Source organism: Melanotaenia boesemani, chromosome 19 (assembly GCF_017639745.1).
Source record: "Melanotaenia boesemani isolate fMelBoe1 chromosome 19, fMelBoe1.pri, whole genome shotgun sequence".
In the NCBI taxonomy this organism is placed as follows: domain Eukaryota; kingdom Metazoa; phylum Chordata; class Actinopteri; order Atheriniformes; family Melanotaeniidae; genus Melanotaenia; species Melanotaenia boesemani.
The window spans coordinates 25,317,617-25,337,005 of record NC_055700.1 but is presented as its reverse complement, the minus strand read 5'-3'; the positions used below and the strand labels follow the sequence as shown (position 1 = coordinate 25,337,005).

Here is a 19,389-nt window from a genome sequence, read left to right as displayed (position 1 = left end):
GGATGGCGGGGCAGGGGAGTGGAGAAGGCTCATCTGGAAGTTGGAGCTGTACCGCAGCAGGTTCTCAGAGCTCCAACACAGAGTATGGATACATTAAACAGCAGGGATCTGGGGCCCGTGGGCTGTTGTGGCTCTGGGGAAAGGGGGGGTCAAAGCAAGTCCCTCGTTTACATTATACAGCCGAGGTCAGGTTTAGATTAAAGTCATGAATGAGAAAAAGAGACAGTCATTTAGAGTTACTCATTTATTTAGCCTCCATTCTGAGGAGACAAAGCCCATGCGGGGTGCCGTGCCAGGGCCGTCACCGGGCCCCATGGCCGGCGGTACTGCCCCGGTTTTGACCCTGACAACGGTCCCCTCTGTGCTGCTTAACCCTCGAATTGCCTGGTTACTATCGAGTGTGTGACCTCAGCATGTGTGAATCTCTCACAAGACCAAGCACCACGCTGAGCATTGGCCGCTGCTGAAACACCCCTGTGTCCCCCCTCATTGTCTTACCCCTGCGTGGGCTGGGATGTGGGGGGCGGCTACTTGAGACTTGGGGAACATGGCAACCAAGAAACCAGACTCGGAAGCTGGGAACTTGCTTGAAAGCCAAAAACAGTCTGGGAGATGATTGGAAAGCTGCTATCAGACTCAGAAACTCTATCAGTGGCCTTTGATGTCTCACACACACACACACACACACCAGATTTGCATTTGTATCATGAACATCCTGCAACTTTAACAGCTCGTTGCCAAACACTTTGCCTCAGGGTCACCAGCCGTCACACACAGCAGCCGGGATGTTCGTTTAGACTGAGAAGCCTAACAAACCAGTTTTCTGTCCCCAAGCAAATCTGATTTATTTGACTCATGGCAAAACAGAAGCCCGAGGATCACTGCTGCCCCGACCAAAACAAAGTCACACACACACACACACACTGTATCGCTGTGTGCTGAAGTAAAGTGCCAAACATGAAGCACTGACTCATTAAATGAGGGTGCCACTGCAAACACACATATTAGTAGAAATGTCACATTGACAAGCAAACATGAATCACCAGGAGGTTACAAGCAGGAAACAACTTATTCTAACTGAAAAGCTTTTAACTGAAGGATTTTATTCAGCAAAACCTGTAGAGTATCAGCACTCATGGATCAATGCAAAGCCTTACTGAGGCAGTCGGATCAATAACCAGCAACGCAAACCCTTACGTGACACACAGAACTGTAGAAAAGCTCAGAGCCGCTCCTCTTTTCTTTCTACATTTCCTGATTTCAGCATGAAGTAGTCTTAAGTATTACTTCTCTAGACTTCTTGAAAAACTTTCCAAAACTCTTCTTTGGATGTTTGCTGCCTTTTGCTCCATTGTCTGCTTCAAGAATCTGGAGGTCTGGGTTCTGGGGAGGATCCATCACTTCATAACACCTGTTGCCACCGATTTTCAGTCCAGTTTTTGTATAGTTTGGCATACCTCAGCCTTTTTGACTTTTGTGATAAAGCTTCAGAAAAGTATTTGAGATCCTTTGTCAGGTCTTACTTTGCCCCTCAAGTCAGCAAATAAATCTTTGGGAATTATCTGGTTGATTTAAATTGATGAATAAATTATCCTTAAAAGTGTTCCGTGAAATGTTGGCAGTAAAACTACAGAAATTATAACAAATTGTGTTTTTAATAGGCTGTTAAATATATTTTAAAAGTATATTGTCTGCTATGTTTTTGTATATATATATATATATATATATATATGTCTTGACACAGTATTGGTTAATCCCTTGAATTATTTCCATATTCTTAAATGAGTTATAACTCCCACTGAGTTCAAATAAGTTACAAGAACTGGACTGAAAATTGCTATTTATTATTATTATTATTATTATTATTATTATTATATTTGTAAGCAGATGACCTCTAGAGAAAATTGAAAGTCCTTCAAGGACTTTTTCTGAATTATTGGTCAAGACTACTTTAAAAGATTACAAGCAAGTCTGGTTCACATGAAGACAAATACAAGCATTTTTTTTCTGCAGTTCTGCAGAATATTTAACAGGATGAGCCTCCACTTGGTCCCTAAACTACTCCATTGCTATGTTTAATCACTTCGCATAATTTCTAGGCAGCAGATCCACCTGAAACATCCCTGAGAGCGCGTGTAACTCTTGTGCGTTCAAATGTAGAAATGAATTCATAAAAAGGGGTGAGCGTGGATGCTGCGTAACACCGGGCAGCGTGTGAAAACGTGTACCACTGGCAGGGGCGATTTCCACCGCTCAGTGCTCACAGTTGACAATAAAGTTGATTCAGATGTGGAGAAACAGCAGAGTGAAGACAACAAACGGAATTATGGGAGGCAAGAAGTGACACAGCAACCGGTTTGTCAACAGCGTGTTTGCGGGAGTGACGGTGAAATCATCCGCAAATGTTAGGTCATGATCAGCCTTGTAATAAAAGTGATTAGTCACATTGTTTGTTTTTTTTTTTTTTGTTTGTTTGCTTGTTTTTTTTTTAAAGTTTACAGTATATAGGCTACATCCAGAAACCACCAGGCAGCTTCAGCGTCTCCGCGGTCCCTGCGTGCCGGCGCGTTCCTGCGGAAGAGCGACACTTACTTGGGGTTGGTCCGGTTCCAGAAGACGGCGTAGCGGTCGGACACCACCTTGGAGGCCGGGTCCTGGCCGTAGACACACATCCCAACTATAAGGATGAGGAAGAGGATCATTTCCACCTGCGGCATATCTGCTCAGGATCGGAAGTCCCGTCTAGTGTTTAAAGGTTCTGATGACTCGGTGAAATGCCCTTTCAGCTCCTTCCTCTGCGTGTAACTGAATCTTAAGGCTCAAAACAACGATTCCAGCCTGTGTTTTAACAGGTCATTTCCTTTACATTAAACTCTTCACTTGCTTAACAGATCAGGTCTAATTAAAGTAAAGAACCTCCGCAGCGTTTGCACTTAATTCGAACAAGCTTCCTCCGCTCAACTCTGGCGCAGCGCTGCCAACAGTTCTGCAACTCGCAGTCAATTTTCCAACAAAGTGGCAACGTGGGTGAAAAAATGCCTTTAAAATCAGCTTTAAGAAAGGAAAAGAAAAGGAGCAGGCATGCAGTTCTTGTGCAACTGCTCTTAATTTCTCCGGTTTGGGATCTCTCCTGTTCAACGCGGATCGCCAAGAAGACTGGAACCAGCTGCTTCTATTCCGGCAGAACTCGCTCCTGTCCTGCAGTTGGAGGGAAGGAGGCGCTCCACGTTACGGCTGGACGCTCACGATCTCCGGGCTCTGCTGACGAGCGCGCGACAAGCAGTGTTTTGGATGTGAGGGCAGTCGGCAACGCTGTGGCTCCTGCTGCCATGCTCTCCCATACCAACCCCCTCCCCTCCTCCTCCCCCCTCCTCTCTCTCTCTCTCTCTCTCTCTCTCTCTCTCTCTCTCTCTCCTCCCTCCTACTGTGCCAACCGAGGCACGCTGGGAAAAATGCGCGTCTTGACAGTTGGAGGCGTTTATTCTTGGACACTGTTGCGCCTTCTTAGACTCGTTTACTAAACGGAAATAAGGCAAAAATGTAAACCGGGGAAACCTTTTCAAACGTTTACCAGGCTGCATTGAAGAAGAAGAAGAAGAAAAAGGAAGAAGGAAGAAGAAGAAGAAGAAGAAGAAGAAAGAAACCGAATCAAACAACGTAATGAAGACTCGTGCGCCACATTTGGTAATCAGATCAGATCCAAGCGTTGTTTGTTGTTACGGTCATTTCTTGCAGTGCGTAGTTTCACGCAAAAAAAAAAAAAAAAAAAAAAAAAGAAGAGAGAGACCCTCTCTTTTCTTTTCTTTTTTTTTTTCTTTTTTAATGACAGGCGTTTCGCTCACAAAACCTCCTCCTGAGGAGGTTCTGCGCGTCCTGACCCGCAAACATTTCCCATGTCATTTAACAAACGGGCAAGTCACCGGTTACACTTTAGTGTTGTTTGTTTGTTTGTTTGTTTTAATCAAGCAGCCATTATCCCGATCTGTCGGCTCCTGCATTAAATCAGTATTTATTCTGAGCATAAACAACTCTCAGCTGCTTTGGTGCAAATAGCGATTCATTTTCTCTTTTAATCTTTGCAAATAATTGAAGCTGCTCTCCTGGTGCGCACAATGAAACCTGCACAGCATGCGCCAAAAGCAGTTTCACTTCTTTGTGAGTAGATAGATAGATAGATAGATAGATAGATAGATAGATAGATGGATTTCTCATGACATGCAGGTTTTAGTGATGTGTTGAGCAAGTTAACGACTCAGTGCGCCGCACAGTGGCTGTCTTCAGAAAAACGTCCCTTAACTGCTTCACATTAAAGAAGAGATTATAAAAACGGTTTGTCTGCTGGAGAAGAGAGAGAGTTTAGGAGTTAGGAAAATGCCCAGCGAGTAAGAGTCAGACAGGACTGAGCCTGGTGGTTTAACCAATCCTCCTTGTAACAACAGTACCACTGGGGGAGCTCGTCGGAGGCACGCTGCAGGGTTCAACATGAAGATAGTAAACTTTACAGACACAAAACAGTCATTGCTGCTCTTCAGAGTGGGACTTCTGTACACAACCTGCCAACTATCGTCCACCTGAAAACTTCAGCACGCCTGGTTTTAATCCTCTTGATGCCACTGTGTAAAATCATTTCAAAACAGCTTCTTTCTCAGAAGACCTAATGAAACCACTTAAAAAACACACAAGTTAAATGTAGATGTGATAATACTTTTCACGTTTTTAAAGCAACTTTTTACTTTTAATTTTATTTGGGCACAAACTCTTTAGTAACTATAAAATGAGGTCAATAAGAAATGGCTTCAGGAAGATATTGATTTAGAAAATCACATCAAAAGTCCCATCTACTGTGTGCAAAAGAGCGAGAACTGGTGCGATAAGCTAAAATCTGCAGCAGTGCTAAATTTATTTCACAGTTATTGTAATGTAAATGTATTGTGGTGTTGGGTGGGGGCAGAGATAGAGAGGAGGGTTCATTCAGTAGACTCACTGCCTGAAGATAGAGGCTTTGGGCCAGTCTGGTGGTTCTGGCACAGATGGACCTTTATCTTCTCCCAGAGGGCAGCAGGTGGAATAAGTGATGTGCAGGGTGATGCTGATCATGAAAAATGTTATGCACGCGACATAGACAGCTTATCTGCAGGAGACTGGTCCTTACGATTTTCCCTGCTGTTTTCACCACCCTCTGGAGTTTCTGCTGCTCAGCTGGAGAACCACACTAAGGCACCGTAGGTCAAAACTTTACCAATGGGTCGATAGAGATTCGCCATGAGCTGCTGAGAGATTTTAGCACTCGTCAGTTTCCTCAGATAGAAGAGATGTTGTCTGCTTGAAGCAGAAGGGCTACAGCAGCAGAAGACACACCGGGTGCCTCTTGTCAGCTAAGAACAGGAAACCGAGGCTACAATTCACACACACTCACCAACACTGGACAATAGAAGACTGAAAAACATAGTCTGGTTTAATGAGTCTCTATTTCAGCTCCACATTCAGATGAAAGGCTCAGAATTTGGTGGAAAACATGGATCCATGGAACAGGAGATTCTCATCATGGATTTGCAGCAACTGTGTGATGATATTACGTCAATATGGAGCAAAACCTCTAAGGACTGTTTCCAACACCTTGATGAATCTATGCCACAGAGAATTAAAAGGCAGTTCAGAAGGAAGAAAGGGGTCCAACCCGGTACTGGTAGGGTGTATCTAATATAGTGGCCAGTGAGTGTGTAAGGCAAAAGCTAAATTAATTCAATTGTAAGTTCAAAAGTCAATATTTGGTCAATAAGACATGTTACCTCTGATGTTCACTTGGATTCTTGTGTAGGACCCATTTTTCCTAAAATGATTGATCAGATAGACTGGACTGAAAATGAATAAAAAAAACAGCCAACGTCCAAAGACAAACGTTGAAAATCTTCAGAAAGACTGGAGAATACCGCTTTATAAGATCACAGGAAAGATTCGCTCATCGATCAGACTGCATCTGTTGTCCAGATTCCCATTCAGAGCTCATCTTCTCTCAGCAACTTTCATCACTTTCAGCCACCAGTCCCGGTTTTGACTTATCTTAGCCATAAACGACACAGACTAATGTCTGATCATCAGCGGCTTCCATGAGCTGATGACATCCATCAGAACTCTCCAACATCGGAGAAATGAGCTTTCACGCCCACATGCCAAACAACACGTAAACCTACAAAGATAAACCTTCTAATAAAAGACAAATTTGACAACCATGGATAAAGTATGTAATGCTCATACATACCTGATGCATTTAGAGGAGTAGAGGGACACTAAGCACATTACTGAATAAAATAGGGCTGAGGCATGTTTAAAGGTTCATTTATTTCAGACTGGCTTTGCTTCCTTCATGTTTTTATTAAACTCATTTCAAGTTGCCCGTGCCTTAAATTAGACCGCAACTCGATCACATGATGGGGTTGTTTTCCTCTATAAGGCTGCAGCTATTTGTTAAAGGGATGTTTTATTTAGAGGTAGTTGGTCTGTATCTTACCGGCGGTATAAACTGGTCAGGACACTTTCAGTTTGGTGATTCTGGTGAGATTTCTGACAGACCAGCTAAGCTAACTGCTGCTTACAACGACAGACGAAAAATGTTGTGGATTTTTAAAACTACAGCAAACTGTTTATGTTGTTGCTACGTTTCTGAACTGAAAAGTATTTACGTTGAAGATTAGTTTTTCATGATTTTCCTGAGAGTGCACTGTTTGCTGCTTATTGCTGGTAAGACACTAACTACTGAAAAGTACTTTAAACAGACCTAATTTGATTAGCTTATATATTTAGTTGAAACTGAGAATACTGACGTGCACAACAATGAAGAGGAACTTTCTGGGAGGAAGAGTGTGTTTCAGGTAGAAGTCACACCTAGACTCGGTTTAATTGGGGACTTGGTTCATTTGGGAGTAGCAACTTTCTACCAGTCTGAGGTTGCACTACTTGTACATCTTAGAATTTCTGAAGGAGAAGACCAAACAAACAGCGAGCCATTTTCCTGGTTATTGTCCACAATGCCCTGCGTTGAACCCACAATGCCCTGCGTTGAACCCACAATGCCCTGCATTGAACCCACAGTGCCCTGCGTTGAACCCACAATGCCCTGCATTGAACCCACAGTGCCCTGCGTTGAACCCACAATGCCCTGCGTTGAACCCACAAAGCCCTTTGCATTGTAGTCTGCTTCCTGTATTTAGTACACAGGAAGCGGACCAAGAGCTTCGTTTGTAGGTGGATCAGAGTTTGTTTCTTTGATCCACGTCAGATCTAGTTTTTGGATTCACATCTCCCAAAACAAACCAGACTTTCTGAGAGCACAGACAAGACTTCAAATCAGTCACATAATCCTCTTAAGGAAGAAGAAAGGAAGCTGGATGGCACGATTACCTGCAAGATTTGAACATCCATGTACGATGGCTGCTGGTCCCTTTCTAGGTTATATTTAGTCAGTATATATATATTACTGAGGCCATGTCCACACGGGGAGAAAGTTAAGTGTAATCGCTAAAGTTTTTGTTGTTATGATGTTACGTTCACATATAAAAGTTAAAAGTCTATCTTTTAGTTTCCGTGTTTATGATCCAAACACTTCTTTCCTTAACTATTGACACCACTGCCCCATCTCTCCTTTAACTTACATGTGCAAACCCACGCAAGTTTCTGTGCATGCACCATGTCTTCTGTTCTGTTTTTAGTCTATTCCTGTGGCCACGTTACATCACTTACAGGCCTGGGATAGAAATTGCAGTGTTTTTCAGTGGTTTTGTGTGGATGCACACGTTTCTTGAAATTATTCCGTCTTTTTATGGAAAACTTTTTTTTTTAAAAATGAAATAGTTATTTTTCTCCATGTAGGAGAAGCCTAAAATACGGTTGGGTACATGTTAAGGGTTGGGGATCAGTCCATCTTTAGAACTAAAATACAATCATTTTACAGAACAGCCATCTTACTAATTGACACAAATTTTCTTGTTGCCTAAGTAACACATTAACATAACAAATTATGACATTGAGATTAAGCAAAACCTCTCTTGATCAGGCTTCAAAAACAATGTTTGGATTAAAATTGCCTCTGATACCTTAATTGAATAAATTTTGACACTTCATCTGCAGTTGCTATCATGACCATTACAGGTAAGGAAAAATTAAACATAATTATACTTTGAGTTATTATTGAATGGCCCATAAGGTTGTTTTGGGAAGGAAAGAACCATCTGTCTGTACCTGGACTGTTCCAGAACCACCAGCCTGCACCTAAACCGAGTGAAGCAACTTGCAGAGACATCCACCACCTTCACACCACAAATCCTCACATCGCTTATGAAGTGTGAGCATTTCTGTGTGTCCAGGCACGCACCTCGTAAATTTATCAATGTTTGGATGGACATACACAAACCAGCAGGTTGAGTGATTTGCATGCACAGTCAGCAGCTTGAGTGTGTGTGTCTTTTCTGCATGTGTGTGTACACGAAGGGGATGATCCACCTCACCCTGGCAGACTAATCCATGAGCTATAATCACCTCATCTCCCCTGCTAAAGTGCCTGTCCTACTTCATTTATGCCTGATATACGTCTGTGTTCCCCCTAAGACAATGGAGTCATTATAAATTAGGGTCAGTGGGGCTGCCAATGCAACACACAGCAACCTAATATTTCTCATGGCCTTATAAGTCAACTGTGACACACAGTTTTAGCAGAGAAAACACGTGCTTTCATGCTGAGCAGAGCAGGAGCTGCAGACTGTTCTTTTTATTGTTCTGTTTATGTTTATGAATGCAATCTGCAATGAAGTAGCACTATCGAAGTGCTTCAGAGTGTTTATGCAGTGGCACGGGCATTACAGCCCCCCTCGCAGTCTCCTTCCATTAGCAACTCGTAAACAGTCTGTAATCATGTTCTGCTTTGTAGAGAAAAATCCATTTCAATATTCCTATCTTGCAACTAAATAACTAAGCAAATTGCTTCTTTCCATTATAAGTTGAATTTAAGCTTCTGGCGTTTGAGCTGTTAATACTCTGTTGATTAATTCGGCTTTTGTGAAGACTTCACTACAGATCTTTTAGTACCGTCTGGATAAAGTCCCACTTTGCATTCAGTTTATGAAAACACAAAAAGAGACTGTTGAACCTCTACAAGTTTGATTTTGAATTGAATTAATTTTCAAGCAGCCATAAGTTTGATTACACTCTACTTCATAGAATACTAACTGGAGGAAAATTTACATTTACATAAAGGACAAAACCTCTTTAAAGTAAAGTTTTGTTATGCTGTTCTCGCAATGCGTTACTGAGCAGAGCTAGACAGCTAGCTAACAACTTAAGTATCTCAAAGAATCCACAGGGCTTAGTATTTCTTGTGAACTTTACTGATAACTTGTTTCAGTTGTAAAACTGCAACACAGTACAGTGATAAAATATGCATTAGCATATGTAGAAGATGTAGTTTTGCAGGAAAAACATGATATAATATGAGCAACACGCCAGTTTGCCCACGAGGCACATGCAGATAATGAGCTAGCATGGTAAAATAAAATCGACACACAATGTAATTACAAAACTCAAAAGTACTTGTAAAAGAGAAAATTAGTCATTTATCACAAAACATGTTCTTACAGACAAATAATGTCCAAGACACAACCGTTGCAAGAAGCGGTTTTTGACACCATGTGTTCAGCTGCCATTACTGTGACTCACTAAAAAAATTATGTGAAGCTCCCAGTCACTCTTACCTGCAGTTACAAAAATGTCCTCTAGGTGGCTACTTACATAAAGCTTAGCATACAGGTTTAGTCTTAACTTTTTAGTGAAGGCAGACTCCATACTTGTGTTAGTACGTAATATAAAGTGTTGAAGTACTGTACTTAGACAGATTTATGCACTTTAGTGCTCCCTAATGAAGGCTAATCCGGCATCCATCTTGCATCCTGTCTCTTCTCTGACCTGTTTCAGTAAGTTAAAGTCAGTCTAATGGGGACTCTTGTTTTAGTTCTTGCTCTGTCACTTTCTCTTTTTCTTTCCCTGCTTCCTCCGATATTTAAGCCCAAGCACCAAAGGCGGTGCAGTCCACATGTACAGTATGTATGGATCAATACAAAACCAGACAGACAAGCCTATGCACTGCCTGGATTGATTACCAGAAAGCCTATGACTCAGTGTCACATACATGGATTCTGGAATGTCTGAAGCTGTACAAGATCAACAACACTCTAAGAGCCTTTGTTGCAAACTCAATGAGGCTGTGGCAGACCACTCTTGAGGTCAACTTCAAGTCAGTTGCATTAGTCTCCATCAAATGTGGAATATGCCAAAGAGATGCTAATGAAAGGACTGGGGAAACGTGGCCGAATGGTAACAATGAGAGGGGAGATGGTCCATACAGAGGGCACTGCAACCCTCAAAGGGCCAAAAGTAGGCTTTGAGGAGAGCTACAACTACATTACAATACTACAGACATTAACCTGGAAGAAGCCACAGGGACATCTGCAAGAGTCAAAAATCTGCAACAAATGAGGCAAGTCCTGAGAAGTCAGCTCAATAGTAAAAACAAGATCTGGGCAATTAACAGCTATGCCCTGCCAGTGATCAGACACCCTGCTGGGATAATGAGCTGGGCAAAGGAGCAAGTTCAGATCACAAACGTTAAACATGAAGGCTGCTCACCATGCATCAAGGGTAAACATCCAAGTTCCACAAATGCATCAGGAACATGATCCCAAGGGATTAAACACTTAGTGAATGTCTCAGCCAGTGGAAACTGGAGGAAAATGAGCTGGAGGAACCATCCTGGGAGAAGAAACCCCTGCATGGGATGTACCATCGACAGACAGCTGAAGTGGTGGAAAAGAAGTCCTACCAATGTCTACTGGACTGAAGGACAGCACAGATGCACTAATCATGGCAGCAATGGAGCAAGACTTGAACAACAGACCAATGAAGGCCCAGATCTAACGCACCAGGCAGGATCCCTGATGCAGGGCGTGAAAGAAACCCCTGAAACACTACTGCACCTCACAGCAGGGTGTCAGAGACTGTCAGGAAAAGAATACATGAAACGCCATAACCAAGCAGCCGGGATAGTGTACAGAAACATCTGTCCATCTGGAGATGGACTGGAGATCCCTAGGTCACAATGGGAAACACCTCCCAAGGTGGTGGAGAATGATAGTCCTGTGCAACTTCCAGACACAGACTGACAAAATGGTACTGGCCAACCAACTGGACATATAATTATGGAGAAGCAGCAGAGGAAACCTGCTGTGATCAGTGCAAGTGTGTGTGATGTGAAGGCAACAGTAATACCCGAAGCACTGGGGGCTGTGCCCCCCACACTGGAGAAGTGGCTCCATCAGATACCTGGAGAAACATCTGACATCTCAGTCCAGAAGAGATCAATCCCAAGAACAGCTATGACATTGCGCAAGACCCTCAAGCTCCCAGGCCTCTGGTAGAGGATCCAAACTTGAGAGTAACACCCAGCCCCCCATATATTTAGACACATGTCTTTATCTTTCATAATACCCAGAATATGTTAATTTATCAGACATTAATCTACACAGATGAACAGATATATATTTGATTTCAGAATCAAAATTTCAGAGCAATAAATCAACATATAAATTTTCAGTATGATGGTTTAGTTACAGCAGTTTGTAGACTCGCTGGTTTTAATCCACCCATCTGTAAAATGGCTGCATGAACATTTAGTGATCGATAGTTTTTAAATTCATGGCGGGTGTAGGAACATACACCAAACATCAGGTAAACAGAAACAGGTGGCAGTGTATCTAAACCTGATCTAAGTTATTAATAATAATATTAAATGTTTCTGCATCGTAGCATCTCTTCAACATGCCTGTCAGCTTATCTCAGTACAGACGTTTCTTTTCAGCAGGTTTTAGATGTGTTTTTAACAGAGTTTACTAGTGAGAAACCTAAAAGTGGAGACTTAAACAGTAACCAGCTGACCACAATATGGCAGAGAGAACCATGGAGACATCACATGTGCATTCTCTACATGTTAACCTTTTGTAATCATGTTTTTCATCTCTTACTAAAATGTCTTTGGTGATTGAACCTGTCTTGTATAATACAAGACGCATACTTCAAACTGATGTAATTTCCTTAAACAACCATTATTCAGGCAGCACTAATATCCGGGTGATGCTGTTTTCAGTGTGTTAGATCCATATCAACGATTGACTTTATTACGTACCTCCAGTTATTTCTATCTAAATGGCAGCTCTCAGCTCTAAATGAACTCTCAGCAGCAAGTGAGCTTTATTTATTTCTTTTACTGTGAAGTCATAAGCAGCTGCCAAGCTGACGTACAATTACTTCTGAGCCTTTGCAATTTGAGTACACCATGCTCAAGAGGCTCCATCTTGCATAGAGCGCTTTCACATGTAGACCTTCAGAGGAAAGCAAGATCTTAATGTAATAATGATTATTTAATTTCAAACTGTGCACTGAGGCACACAGCTAAGGAACACAAACTGTTTAAGTAATTGTACTCTGGACTGTGCATCACCCACTAATTATTAATCTATAAGCACTTCTAATACCCGTATAGTGAATGCTCAGTGAGAGCTGTAGTTATTCAGCAGTATATATAGTTTTATGAAACTCAGCTCTTGGGTTCCATATAAATAGGACTGCGCTGACTAATTTATCAGAGTTAAATGTAGGTGAAATGTCAAGTTTAAGGTTGCAGATGGTCTGATTAAGTTTCTCCAAGGCAGCTTTTTTCCATACATATCAGATGCTAAAAACATACATGAAAATGCAATTTTTCAGATAAAAGTTTTCCCTGAAAGTTGAATTTCTGTGCTGTGGTATCCGCACCACTTCTGGAGGTTATGGTCACTGTACAAACTCTGCTCTGCACAGGTCTGCCAACGTTATTGAAAAAAATACTATGTTAAATACAGACTGATGAGCCGTGAACTTCCTTTCCTTTCAGTTTCTTTACTTCCTTTCATTTTTCATGTCCAGCTACTCATCAGTGCAATCCCTATCCTTTCACGGAAAAGTAAATGTTTATCTCTCCCCCAAGGGAGTGTTATTTCCCTTCATTCTCTCTATCCTCATCACTGTCCAAAACTTAAATGCAAACCTTCCCAGCTGCTCCAGAGCAGAGTTTAGGTGTTCAGATTAGAAAAGCAGCCTTTAATAAGAAGGAAAAAGAAATCTGGCTATGTTAAAAAAAATACAAATAAAGGTGAAATTGGAGTTGAGCGAGGGGGTGGTGGGGTGTGAGGAAGATGCATGATGACAGGTTGACTCAGACCCAGAAAGATGTGGGAGGTCTGAGTTATTCTTGTTGAATCTGCACTTGTGGGTCTGTGTGTGGCACCTGGTTGAACTCCTTTTGTATACATGACCTCAGCAAACACAAATACACAAACTCACACTTGCACAGGAAAACCTGCGATTGTGTAAATCCACACAAAGAAAGACACACACCTCACAAGTTTTATGGAGGAAAAAAAAAAACAAAGAAAAACTTCCCTCCGTCCGTGTTTTCACAGTGATGTTTCCCTGCATGTAGGTAAGTAATGTCTCTGACCCGTGGAGCCCGCCCTGCTTAAAGTCATTGAAACTGAGGGCTGCTGACACTGGAATGTTAGCTATGTCAGCGGGGGGAGGTTCCCACCAGAATTGTGCATTTAATACATCGATGTGCACAGAGAGAGATGGAAATATATTACCCCCTTTTAGCTTTAAAGTATACACCTGGCACATATGTTTATGCTAGTGGAACTGCTGCATGCTTCATAATTGAATTACTTTCACACCACAGGAGTATTTATGTGAACCAAATGTCCCTCTGCTTAAGAAACTCGGTGAAACAAAGGGTAATGGGTGAGTTGCTTATACAGAGGGACATTTGGTTAACATAAATATTCCTGTGGTGTGAAAGCAATTTAATTATGAAGCATGCAACAGTTCGTAGCATAAAGTGAGTTAACCATACAATGTCACTGTAATTGGAATAAAATGCATCTTATTCCTTGTTTCCACCAGCAGTGGTTGTGCTGTGTTTTGTTCCAGTGGCTTACCTTCACATTGGGAATGTTTCATTTAGAGAGTGCATCATCTACTCGGCTGCACAAGTAACTGACACAAAGATGAAAGAGAAATAGGCAGGGGACAACAGGTTGTCATGCTTTTGGGGAAGCAATTACATGTACGTTAAGACAGACTAGCTTGAAGTGTCTGGTCCCGGGTCACAACAACATTAAACCACTGCAGTTTGCTGCATTTTAGTAACGTGTTGTCTTTACTTCTTCATAAATAAATATATTCAAAATTATAGCAGCCCACCATAAATAGACTTAGAAAGCGTACGAAACAAACTTCTCACTAAACTTACCACCGACAAAGAGCTTGCTACACAGAGCTCTCTGACAGTTTTAAGTTATTTTGTTTGACGGCAGCATGACATTTAGCCCGTCGTTCAGGGTCAGCAGGCAGTCTGGAAAATGAAATCTCATTCTTGGGATGTCGATTGGAGCATCCAAAGGCACTACCACGATGTACCATTATTATTATTATTTTTATTATTATTTCCAACTGTAGCAGCTGAGCCGACGGCAGTACGCCTGATTTGTTTATCTTCTTGCCTACCTATGAGAGTCACTGACGTGCAACTCATGTGATCAGTGACAAAAGCTAAGAAAGATCTATCTTCTGTATTAGGTGCACCTCGCTAGAACTGGGTTGGAACCCTTTTGATTTAAGAACTGCATTCCCCAGAGATTTTGCTCTATATTGACATGACAGCAGCACAGTTGCTGCAGATTTGTCGGCTGCACATCTATGATGAGAATCTCCTGTTCCACCACATCCCAAAGAACTAAGTAAGAATCCCACTAAGTTCATTGATTGCAATACTGGACACAGTGTCTTAACATAAGCTGTAACGTGGGTTCAGCACACTGTAAATGTAATGTTTCAGATAAAAATGCCATACAAATGCAGTTCACATCCACACGTGTGATTTGAGTCAGCCAGGTAAGCTCCCTCTGCTCAGCATTTGTGAACTCATGTGCACCAGTTGTTGCATTTTGTTGCCATTCTCTAAAAATATGTAAGGTTATCTGGTGGGCTCGTCTTGCTTGTTTTGGCCCTGTTATTGGTCCATTAGATTTGATATTAAGACAGTGGTCAAAGACTAACTTTGCAGAGCAGAAAAACTAACAGTCATAATCAGTGTATTTTCTAACAAGAATCTCTGTTAATGTGTTTATTCAGCAAAGACCCTGAACCTCACCACGGTGACCCAGTGCTTTAATCTGCCAGTTGATGGAGGCTAGTGAGGACTACCTTCCATTTTACAAGCAGTATTATCATGACTGTAATAACATAGAGATGTGTAAACACTCTGAGAAGCTGGGAGACAAGGTAATGGCCACATTATCATAGGAAAAAAGTACACAAAACTTCTCATGAACACATCTACATCCATGAACACAATAATGAAGTTATACTCTGCCTCTCGCTTGGTAGCTGGGAAAGCAGGTATAGAAAATGGTCCACAAAACACATTCTCCTTACTTGACTGCACATTCTCCATGTAACTTTATTTGGAATACAATAATATTTAACATTATAATTATACAAAATATCCTGTTATCCAGTATTTTTACCAGTCCAGGAGTACTTCTTTGGACGCTTATTCCATGTTCTCACAGCATGAGATTTGAGGAAGCTTTTTTTTTTTTTCTAAACAACACTTCTCTCATAATTTTCTCTTCAGTTACAAAATGGACCACAGGCTCAGCTGTGATATATGTTTTTAAAATAAGTTTAGAAAACAGATCTCAACTATGGTCCCTCTATGTCTGCCATGCCCTATAGATAAGTCACGTAACTAATTATAGTCTTTATCTCCATCAAATGTGAACGTCATGTCCTTTTCTGACCATGCATGCACATGTTTTTAGAGCAGTTTAAACTGACGGGAAGTGGAAATAGAAAAAAATAAAGCTTATAGTGCTACTGTTATAACACATGCAGGTCTGCATAGTTGTAAGGCTGCTGTGGTGTTTATATAGGATCTGGTTAATACCACTTTTATTCACAGATGGATTTATAGTTAGAAGCCTCTCCATCGTTCCCCTCTTCTTCTTTCCTCTTCTTGTGATAGAAGCTCCTCAGTCCTTCTTTCTCTCTCTGTCTCCTTCTCTGTAGGTGATTTTTCATTGGCTGCCTCTGTCTGTCTGTCTGAAGATCTTCTCATTACTCTCTTCTCATTTGGCTGTGTCCTTTCTTTAAAGGGCCCATATTATGCAAAATTCACTTTCTAAAGGTTTTCTAACAGTCATATGTGTCCTCATAGCCTATGTATGGGGCCCAAAAATGAGAAGATTCTGTCACCTCCCTCAATGGTTTGCGCCAACGTGTGCTCAAACAGGTAAGTTTGAGATCTTTCCCTTTGTGACCTCAAGAAGGGAAATAACCACGACCCGCTGTAATAGATGTTGCTATTGACCCGCCCCTCGGCTAACTGAGCCTGCCCTCTAAAATCACGGAGCTGGATCCTCTCCCAGAGAGGGGCGTGGTCAAAGGTTCAGACACAGAAGCATTTTTTGAATGGCCCATTTGCTGAATCACGTCTTCACATATGCAGATGAAAGAAAAGACCTGATGCACCTTCCTTTGTTTCTGTATTTTTCATTACCATTATGTGATCCAAGTAATCCGAGGTGATTTTAGAGTCTTTTGGGCCATAGGCAAAATTTCACATAAGGCCCTCCAACCAACTAAACCTCCCTTATATTATGATATTTTATCCTTTTAATGATGATATGTTAAGATCATATAAAAGGCTTTTGATATTATAGTGTTAAATTACTCAAATGCAACTCATGAATGTTCTTTGGTAGCTTCACTGTTTTTCTACTTAATGCTTCATTAGTTACAATTTTCATTTCACTACACCGGGCAAGATGGTTTAATATGGTTCCACTACACAAAACTACACTATGTGGTGAAGCTTGCATTATGACTCTTTAGGATTACATACATAAAATAGCACATAAAATGAATACAGTTCTCAGAAGCATAAACCTACTGGACAATGAAAAAATAAAATATAAACACTTACAAACTGCACTTCAAGTAACCCCCCATTCATACACCCTGGTAGTTCTTTAACAGATTTCTTTTCAATAAACTCTATAAGTTCAGTGTTCTTAACTCGATGGTTTAGCTTCATTTAGATATTGTTCAAGTTATTTGTTTTTATTTTCAGCCTTGTGACATGCAGGAACTCAACAGGAGCTGCTCCGAGCTAAATTAACTTTTGTATTATTTGCACTATCGCACATTATTTTTTGTTTACATGTTCAAATAAAATGTTTAAAAAAACTTTGCAGCTGGTTGCCTCACTTTTTTAAGTTCACTTAACTTTCTTTTTACACTGTAGCCAGACACTGCTGGGAAATGACGGCTCCAGGAATGTACATAATAATGATCAGTGTGCCTTAAAAAGGAGTCAGAAACACAGAGTTTGAAGTTTGCAAACTTATTTTGCTTTAATACTTAAATGTGTCATTTTTGTTCAACAATATTATCATTGAAATTTTCAGAAATGTAGCATAAGCAGAACGTGTATCCTTCCTTGGTGCTCTCTAAGTCACCATTTCTATTAAAACCTTTTTCAGTTGATATTTGATCTATACAGAAAAAAAAAAACTCATGTGTTAAACCAGTTCATGCACATCTCCAGAGCATGTTATTTATAGGACTTATACATTAAACCAGGAAAGAATTGGCCCTTTGTTTTGTTTTTGCTCCATAGGCAGCACCCCCACCTTACTGTCACTGCTACATAAGAAGTGTTTTTACTCTAGTACAAAAAAGCTGCCACCATTCACACAACTGGTTTGGGATACATTGAGTTTTTTTCTCTTTAACCCAACTCAGTTTATGAGAAACATCTGTTTCTTCATGCCATAGTTAAAAGAACCAGGTACCTTACTGCCACTAAACACTGATTACCTTGAGCTATCACTGCCAGCTCCTATTCAGCCTCGCTATGAATCACTGCTGCTGCATCCACTGTGTGACACAAAGCAGATACAGTGAGGAATTTAGGCACTTTGTATTTTTTTGTATTAAGTTTTGGTTTCTCAGGGGATACTAACATATTTTCAGATTAAAGACCATGCATCATTGCAAGAAGACGTCCGTAATCATTCTGTTTGGTAAGAATTACCAAGATTGTAGTCAATCTTTCCCTCCTCTACAGGCAGCGCCTCTAAGATTTACTAAATAATCTCTGCTGACAGTTTGTTCAGCAGTGAAAGCTTTCCGGCTTAGAAAGGAGATTAACTAAACAAATACAACAATTAATTTAGAGTCTATCTGTCTTTGAGGTAAAGACAGATGAGCCTTAAGGTTGAGGTGACAACAGAGGTGTTCTGACAGCTACTGGGGGTATCAAAGGACCTGAAAATCTTACATTTCATTGGTGTAATGATCAGTGTGTAAGTCCCTGTTAAAACATCTCAGACTAAAGGAATGCAACACCTTCCTTTACCTGGAAAAGGTCTGCAAACTCCTTTGAATTTAATTCTAGGTTTTATATTGAACACAATCGAGCAGGTTCTGGTACATAAATGTAGGCACCAGTTCAGTCCTGAGCTGCATCCAGTTTCCCACCTTTCTGATGCCTCTGGTGGTGTAATGGTGCAATGACAATTTAATTCATCTAACACAGGGATCACCAACTCCGGACCTCTCGAGCCAGTGTCCTGCAGGTTTTCACTGCATCCCTGCTGCAACACACCTGGTTCAAATGAAATAGTCAATAGTCAAGGTCTACACCAGCCTCTTAACGACCCATTATTTGAGTCAGGTGTGCTGCAGTATGGAGATATTGAAAACCTGCAGGACACTGGCTCAAGAGGTCCAGAGTTGGTGATCCCTGATCTAACATGTAAAACAAATTAAATCAGTGAGCTTTGGAAGATAAGTAAATATCCTAAAGCCAAGATAAAATCTAAAGAAAGTTAACATTAAGCAAAGTATTCAGTCATCAACTCCAGTTTGAGTTGATAGTAAAAATGGATCAATTAAAAAAAAGGAACTTATTTGTTGGTTAAACAGACTTTTTGTGACTGACAAAAATGGTCTAAAAACGTTTATTTATCACAGATCAGCTTCTCTCTGGTGGATTTTCAGCTTGTCCATCTTTTTTTAGATGCTCCTGATGATTGTCAGCTTTGTTTTTCTTGCACATGTTGCAGGAGGTTTAGTTTTTCCTTTCAGGTGCAGGAGCTGGCTGTCGGGTTTTTCCTGTCTGGATTGAACAGCTGCTGTTGCTTTCTATCTGGTGTAGCCATGTCTCCTTTACCTTCCCTTCACTTTGTT

At 41.0% G+C, this 19,389-nt stretch overlaps 1 protein-coding gene across 1 annotated transcript in view; it reads right to left on the bottom strand.

The window, feature by feature from the left end:
- Positions 1–3,560, bottom strand: part of LOC121630435 (ephrin-A5b-like) — an 88,746-nt gene extending 85,186 nt beyond the window's left edge. The window contains exon 1 of the mRNA XM_041970719.1: positions 2,593–3,560. Coding sequence (XP_041826653.1) covers positions 2,593–2,717 — 125 coding nt within the window. The 5' untranslated portion in view covers positions 2,718–3,560. The remainder of the gene's footprint in view (positions 1–2,592) is intronic.
- Positions 3,561–19,389: the final 15,829 nt, after the last annotated feature.